Genomic DNA, 8,068 nt, shown 5'->3' with positions numbered 1-8,068 from the left:
CTTCATTATGGACATAAAATCCCTGTATACTTGTATCCCCCACACAGATAACCTAAAATCCCTCTGCTTTTTCCTGTCCCGTAGGCCCAAACAGCCCCCCTCCACAGACACCCTCATCTGCTTAACCGAACTCGTCCTTACTCTTAACAACTTCTCCTTTAACTCCTCGCACTTCCTACAAACTAAGGGGATGCCAATGGGACCGCCCATGGGCCCAAGCTATGCCTGCCTCTTCGTAAGATACATGGAACAGTCCCACTTCCGCTGCTACACTGGCACTATCCCCTATCTCTTCCACCATTACATTGATGACTGTATCGGTGCTGCCTTCTGCTCCCACGAGGAACTTGAACAGTTCATGAACTTTACTAATATCTTTCTCCTCAACCTCAAATTCACCTTGAGGTGAATATTAAAAAAGAATTATCAACTGCCATCTAAACAAAAACAGCAGCAGAAGAACACATCTGGTTATTTCAATGAATTAAATAAACGTAAAAATCAATGTAATTAATGGTCTCCCCTGGGACTGAAATCAGGTATAAATGTAGGCACTCTTCACTGAGTCAGAGATGACATTGAGAGTTTCAGAGAGAAATGCACGAAATACCAAAAGGTCTGGTGTTTGCCATTTACTATCCTGTCCTTGCTGTGATTGGAGTTCCAGGTAAATTACGGTAATTATAAACTACGTAAATCAATGGTTAGGTGCACGATATCTTCCTGTTTTCAGGGAGAGACGCGTCACCGAGGTACAGATATCCGCCCTGTGATTAAAGGGAATATAGTTCTCCTGTAACTGGTATGATGTGCTCCCTTCAACAGATATAACTTCCATTCTTGTATCCCCGACCATTCTGGAAAATTCAGCATTTTATCATCATGTTACTTTCCATTTACTGACAGAATCTTATGACATTCATGCGTTATTTCTCGACATTAACATTACTATTTCATCACTTTACTGACACACACTTTTATTAAGTGATTAATTTGTACCTTTTTATGGTCGACTATCTTTCTGCGATCATAAACATGTAATGAATTTAATTGCGCTATTTCCTTTATTTACTGTGAGCACATACGGCAAATAGAATTCTGTTTTGTCAATACTCCTTTTACTGCAAGTGAATTATCAGATTGTTATCAGTGTGTAAAATAATTTTATTGTGTCATTGACAATGTATTGTGGGCAAATCCAGCTAGTGATAATGTTGTAAATGCAGTTCGATATGGCAATGACAATCATTCGGGTGTATTTTATCTTTGCCATCTGAAAAGCAGTTCTCTTGTATTATTTTTGCTGTCTTTCCCGGTGATTTGAAGTGTCACTGTCAGAGGTAAATATACTTTTATCCTGCAATTTACTTTCACAATGAGGTTTTAATTCTCACAATTGAGTTATTGTTCCTGTCCTTTTGCGGTATTGAACAGTTCCTATCTGCAATTACTGATTGAGTTTCTTGAGGGACATATTCATTATGAAGCAGTTTTGTGATGCACTGCCAATGTCAGAGTTCTCTTCCATATTCAAATACTTATGTTTCTCTGACTCATAGAGCATTGTTAGAATTAGAATTAGATTTTATTGTCACTTGTGCTCAAGTACAGCGATGCAGGAGGACTGTGAAAAAGTTTACAATGTTGCCATTCATGGCGACATCTTAGGTACAAGGTATCGAGGTACAAAATCTTAGGTAAGGCGCAGAAAAAATACAATAAAGTAAAGTTTAAAGTTCAACATTAGCTATTGTCAGAATGAAGTAGTAAATAAGAAATATAGCTTAAACTTCCAAATCACAGTCCTGGTTCAGCCATGGAACTGCAGTTGCTCAACGCTGGGCTTTCCCCATGAGGGTTGGATCTCTCTCCCATGCACAGCTGTATCTCTCGGGCCCCCTGCCGCTGCTTGCCATCTCACTGACGATCATTGTCCTTCTCTGGTCTCCCAGCCACTCCCATAGTTCCACTGGCCACCAGAATTCTGCCCGAACACACCAACCACCTTGTGTCTGACCGGCATACTCCCTGCTCTGGGCCTCCAGCCGCTCCCGTCGCCGCCACTGCCTTCACGATCGAACTCCCTCCAGCTGGTAAGTAAAGAGAATAAAACTAAAATGAAAGAAAACAAACTCAGAAAAGAAGAAAGAAAAGTGGTTGGAGCGGAGAAGCTCTGAATTAGAAGCCCAGCTCCAGTGTGTCCATTCTCACCTACTAATACTCATTAACTCTGTCCCAATCAACTCCTCACTATTTGCTGCTGCAGGATCTAAATTGACAATTACTGAATATTCTAATTACTCGCGGCAGCAGGCAATATTTCAGACTGTTATATAGTCACTATTTTCTCCATGTTGAGTGAACGTGCAATCCTGTTGGCAATTCACATCTAATTTGAAAGATTTTATTTCAAACGTCCAATGTGATAGCGTTGATAATTTTTCTTGAAAGTGCATTAAAGCACCATTAAAGTTTTGTGTTGTAAGAGGCTCCTTCTTCGAACTAGATCTCATCATCTGTCAGTTCCCATGGCTGAGATCGACATACCAGAAATCATGTCGCTGTTTGGTAAAAGGTATGAATCTAACATTGTAACTTTCCAAACATGTACTGTGTGAAGTTGGCGAGTCCATTCTGTTCTTGGTGGTGTTTTTTTTGACAATTGAAAGATTACTTTCCCAGTGGTTGAATGATTTAATCATCGAACTGATTTAGGTTTGTCTCCTAGTGATCTTTAATTCATCTCCCAGTTCATTTCCAGATTTATTGTCAGTTCTGTGTTTCTTACTTCCTCGAGTATTTTCCATAGAGCTATGCTGATATAAATACCTTCCTGTCTGTCCCTTATTCAATTAGTTGCATTGTTGCCACACTAACTTGGTTGACTTTAATTTAAAGGACAATTATAAACCCTGAAGTCAATTGTGTCACATTGAAAATAATATGCACAATTGCATCTCAAATTTTATAATTTCATACTTGATCCTGTTAAATGGTGAGTTACTTGAGATTAGATACAATACTTGCCCTAATCGCGAAATAAACTCTCTCTTACTCACTTATAGCTAACCTGGCAGTTGTTGTGATCCTGTCTCGAAGAAGATGTGGACCTTCTGGATGTATCACTTATTACCTGGTGTCCATGGGGGTGACAGACTTCCTCGTTATGGTAACGGCTGTAATATTAAACCGGATTGCTGGTATTTACTTCCCATCCAGTTTTCTCTCAATCACACCAGTGTGCCGTTTTCGCGCTGCCTTAAATATGGCAGCCATTGACTGTTCTGCCTGGTTAACGGTCGCTTTCACCTTTGATCGTTTTATTGCCATTTCCTGTCAGCAGCTGAAAATAAAATATTGCACTGAGAAGATGGCATCGTGTGTTATAGGAATCGTGACCTCACTCAGTTGTATAAAAAACATTTTTATATATTTGCAACTAGAACACAGGTACATCATTAACAATATACCTTGGTTCTGTGTCATAAAAGCAATATACTATACATCACCTGCATGGGCGGCATATGACTGGATTCGATCTATTTTAAACCCTTTTCTCCCATTCATTCTGATTTTACTGCTCAATGCCCTGACAGTTAGACACATTCTAGTGGCTAACAGAACCCGTCAGAAACTCCGGAACAAAGGCAATGGAGACAATAAAAGTGATCAAGAGGTGGAAAAACGAAGAAAATTGATTGTCTTGCTATTCGCCATCTCAGGCAGTTTCCTTCTTTTGTATTTGTTATTTTTTGTCAATATCCTTTACGTTCGAAGTGCAAATCTTACTTATTCGGCAGGTTCCAATTTGCAAAATTCCACCTTGTTTATAGAACAGAGCGGATATATGCTTCAGTTGTTGAGCTCATGCATTAACCCATTTATTTATGCTATGACCCAGAGCAAAATCAGACATGAGTTAAAAAATGGGGTGAAATATCCTCTCATCATAATCATTAAACTTTGTAAATTCTGATGACAGAACTAATCTAAATCGATTGTAATTTATTGGATACCATGTTTTTGTTTGTTTTCGTTCTAGGGCACAGACAGATTCCTTCTTAAGGGTAGTCGCTATTATAGCTTTACTTAATATATAAATTTAGCAACTTAGCATGCAGGAGGCTAGAGGATAGTCTATATTTAAGACATGTGGAGTGCATAGAGGAAGGATTATTTCATTATTATAACTTTTCCTCTCATTTCATTCATGTTATTATTATTTCATGGAAAGTGATTGTTACTGGAAATATTAGCTTTGTTACCTTTTGTTAGTTCTCCTTTTCATCGAGTCAAAAATCATACAGATCTACAGAGAAAAGGCCATTCAGTCCATTGCATTTGCGTTGGTCAAAAATAAACATTTAACTGTTCCAATCCCAGTTTTCAATACTTGGCCCATAGCAGAGGCACAAGCAAGTCCGCGCAGTTTAGGATTTGGTGGCACCGACAGACGGTGCCCACTATGGGGAGGAGCTCATTCACAAATTCTACCAGTGACTCGTCAACATATCCACAAATTCGACTGTACTTTTCTGCATCTGATCTATAGGTAGAGGTGCAGCAAGTCGTGAAACTTTCCTGAGAGTCCTGTGGTTAGTGTTACCTGCTACTGCTGCTTGCTCGTGTCCTAAAGATTCACAGAGATGGGAGGTGATACGCGTGACAGAACTACGCTAATACTTTCAAACTGTAGGCTAAACATGGAGACGGTATTTACATCAGTTTTGTTCGCAATATAGGATTCACGTACCGAGTACATACACGGAAAAAGCAATCAGGCTACAACATAGTAGAAATTTCTCTTTACCTATAGTGGAAAAGGTGCCAGTAGGAAAAGTTCACTTATGCCAGATCAGGCAATGACGCGGAAGCTGGGCTCGGAGAACAGCTCAGTGACACCTCAAAGGAGAATTTTTTTAAGACTGAGAAATTCCAAATGTATATGTCTTCAGCCCGATAGGTCAAGGAAACTGTTCAAATTTGACTATTTTAATTTAACAGCGGTTTCTGTAAGTGAATTAACTGTACTATAAACATAATTTGTCCTTTCTTTCCTTTTCCATTCAAAATTCCGTTAGTGTATAATAAGTTTATTCCCCACCCTTGGAGAAGTGCAATGACACTCGTAGGTTTATGACTCGAGATCCTGAGAAAGTCAGGATATTGCTCATTTGATTAACTTATTACAGCACAGGGTAGGATCATGAGGACTTTCTGAGTTTGCCACTGGGCCCACAGCCTCCAACATCATCGTTCCCCAACCCTGTGCCAACCGTTTCTATCTCCTTCCCAAAATCCACAAACCTGACTGTCCCAGCCGACCCATTGTCTCTGCCTACTCCTGCTCCACTGGACTTATCTCCACTTACCTTGACTCTGGTATTCCCTTTTCTTCCACCTGGTCAAGAAACTCTCCATCTACATCTGAGACACCACCCACGCCCTCCACCTCCTCTAAAACTTCCAATTTCCTGACCCCAACATCTCATCTTAACTATAAACATCCAATCCCCACACACTTGCATTCCCCACACGGATGGCTTAAAAGCCCTCCGGTTCTTCCTCTCCCACAGGCCCAACCAGTCCCCCTCCACCGACACCCTCATTTGCTTAACCAAACTCGTCCTTACCCTTAACAACTCCTCCTTCAAATCCTCCCACTTCCTACAAACTAACGGGGTGGCCATGGGAATCCACATGGGCTCAGGTTATGCCTGCCTCTTCGTAGGATATGTGGAACAGTCCCGCTTCCACAGCTACACCGGCAGTGTACCTCACCTCTTCCTCTGCTACATCAGTGGCTTTATTGGCGCTGCCTCATGCTCCCACGAGGAGACTGAACAGTTCATTAACTTTATTCATACCTTTCACCCGAACCTCAAGTTCACCTGGGCCATCTCTGGTATCTCTCTCTCCTTCCTGGACTTCTCTGTCTGCAACTCTGGTGACCGCCTCAAAACCGACATCTACTTCAAGCCCATTGACTCCCACAGCTACCGAGACTAAACCTGCTCTCTCTCATCTTCCTGCAAGAATGTGATGCCCTACTCCAAATTCCTCTGCCTCTGCCACGTCTGCTCCCAAGATGGGGTGTTCCACTTCCATAATTCCAGATGTCCTCTTATTTCAAGGACTAAAACATTCCCCCTTCAGTGTTAGAAAACGCTCTCGACTGTATTTCTTGCGTTTCCTGCACATCTGCCCTCACATCCCCTCCCCAACAAAGACAAATACAAAACTCCCCTTGTCCTCTCATATCAGCCCACGAACTTTCGTATCCAAGTCATTCTCCGCCACTTCCGCCACCTGCAATCTGACCCCACAACTAAAGATATATTTCGCTCCCCACCCCTTTCTGTCTTTCATAGGGACCGCTGTCTCCATGACTACCTCATTTGCTCCACGCTCCCCACTAGCCCCACTACTTGCCTGCACCTTTCCCTGTAACTGCAGAAAGTGCTACACCTGCCCCTACACCTCCCCACTCACCTCCGTTCAAGGCACCAAACAACTTTCCATTTCAGACAGAGGTTCACCTGTACATCCGTCAATGTGGTCTATTGCATCCACTGCTCCTGATGTAGCCTCCTCCACATCCATGTGGCCAAGCAGAGGCTCGGAGCCCACTTTGTAGAGGAACTGTGCTGTGCTCACGACAAATGACAACTCGTTTCATTCGCGAATCATTTCAGTACCCCCTCCCACTCACTGGGTGACATGTCCATTCTGGGCCTTCTCCATTGTTACAATGACGCTACCCGGAAACTGACGGAGCATCACCTCATACTCCACCTTGGTAGCCGACAGCCAAATGGCCTCAATGTGGATCTTACCAGTTTCAAAATCTCCCCATCCCTGGCCTTATCCCATGACCAACCCTCCCTCTTATCCCTGCCTCCTTGGCCTGACACAACTTGTCCATCTTCTCTCCCACCTATCTGCCTGACCCATCGCACTGACCAATCCTTCACCACTCGCTATCTGCACTCACCTATCACCATCCCACCAACATACCCAGTCCCACCCTTCCTCTCTCTATTTATTTCTGAGCTCTCTTCCCCCTCCCCCATTTCTGAAGAAGGGTCCTGACCCAAAACGTCAACTTTCCTGCTCCTCTGATGCTGCCTGGCCTGCTGTGTTCCTCCAGTTCTACACTGACTTATCTTATGGATATTAAATGTGCTGTTTTTTTCACTACCTGAGTTTTTCCAATTGCATGACATGTATGACATTTCCTGCAAAATTCAACAACATCCTTGTGCAGTCCAGACCAACAAAATGATTTTTTTTTGCTTATGTTTTCCTCCTATTGGTAATTCATGTGCTACCCGCAATACCTCCTTTCTATCATCCACCAGTAATACAAGCTGATGAACTTCTGCCCATTTCTCATTCGTCTGAATATGTGACCGTCTCGATTTCCTCATCAAGACGTAATTCCTAAGATATAACATTGTGGGATACATTCTGATTCTTTCTTTATGTATGATTTTTGATACAACTGTTTTAATCTTTCACATTCCTGTTGTAATTCAGTGAATTTCTCTAAACAAAAATATCCATTTTGTCCTCTATCTGTTTATGTCTTTTTCTCAACTGTTAATCAAACATATTCTCTGATAACTGAACTTCAACTTTCTTATCTTTGCTCTTTAATTTCTCTTCCTCCTTCAATCTAACACTTTGTGACATCACTACCACACAGTCAGGAAAAATCCCACAATATACTTCCTGTAATACCTAAACTGCATGATATTTCACTGTCTTGTCAATTAAAGTAGGTATCACTCTCACCTGTGACCAACTGTATCATTATTAAGAATACACTCTATATCTGGAAACCAGATTTTCTCTATGATTCTTATCACTGTTCACCTGACTCGCCAACCTCACCACATATCATGGAAACTGCTCTTCCTACCACGAATTCAACATATTACCATCTTTTCTGGCAAAAATCTGACAGAATTGATTATCTACCCAACTCTTGCCATCAAAGATTGATTTGCTCCTGCATCTCTTAAAGTTTTATTTTCCTTACCTGCTCCTCCTAGCATACATGATT

At 41.7% G+C, this 8,068-nt stretch overlaps 1 protein-coding gene across 1 annotated transcript; it reads left to right on the top strand.

Annotated features, from left to right (window-relative positions):
- The first annotated feature begins 597 nt into the window (after window positions 1-597).
- On the top strand, window positions 598-3,976 carry LOC125484162 (probable G-protein coupled receptor 139). Its single transcript, XM_048601671.1, has 2 exons — window positions 598-667; window positions 3,066-3,976. Exons 1-2 carry the CDS (start codon window positions 598-600, stop codon window positions 3,974-3,976), a joined length of 981 nt encoding a protein of 326 aa, XP_048457628.1.
- The last annotated feature ends 4,092 nt before the right edge of the window (window positions 3,977-8,068 follow it).

Source organism: Rhincodon typus, chromosome 10, assembly GCF_021869965.1.
Source record: "Rhincodon typus isolate 14 chromosome 10, sRhiTyp1.1, whole genome shotgun sequence".
Lineage (NCBI taxonomy): Eukaryota > Metazoa > Chordata > Chondrichthyes > Orectolobiformes > Rhincodontidae > Rhincodon > Rhincodon typus.
This window is presented reverse-complemented; position numbering and strand designations above follow the sequence as displayed.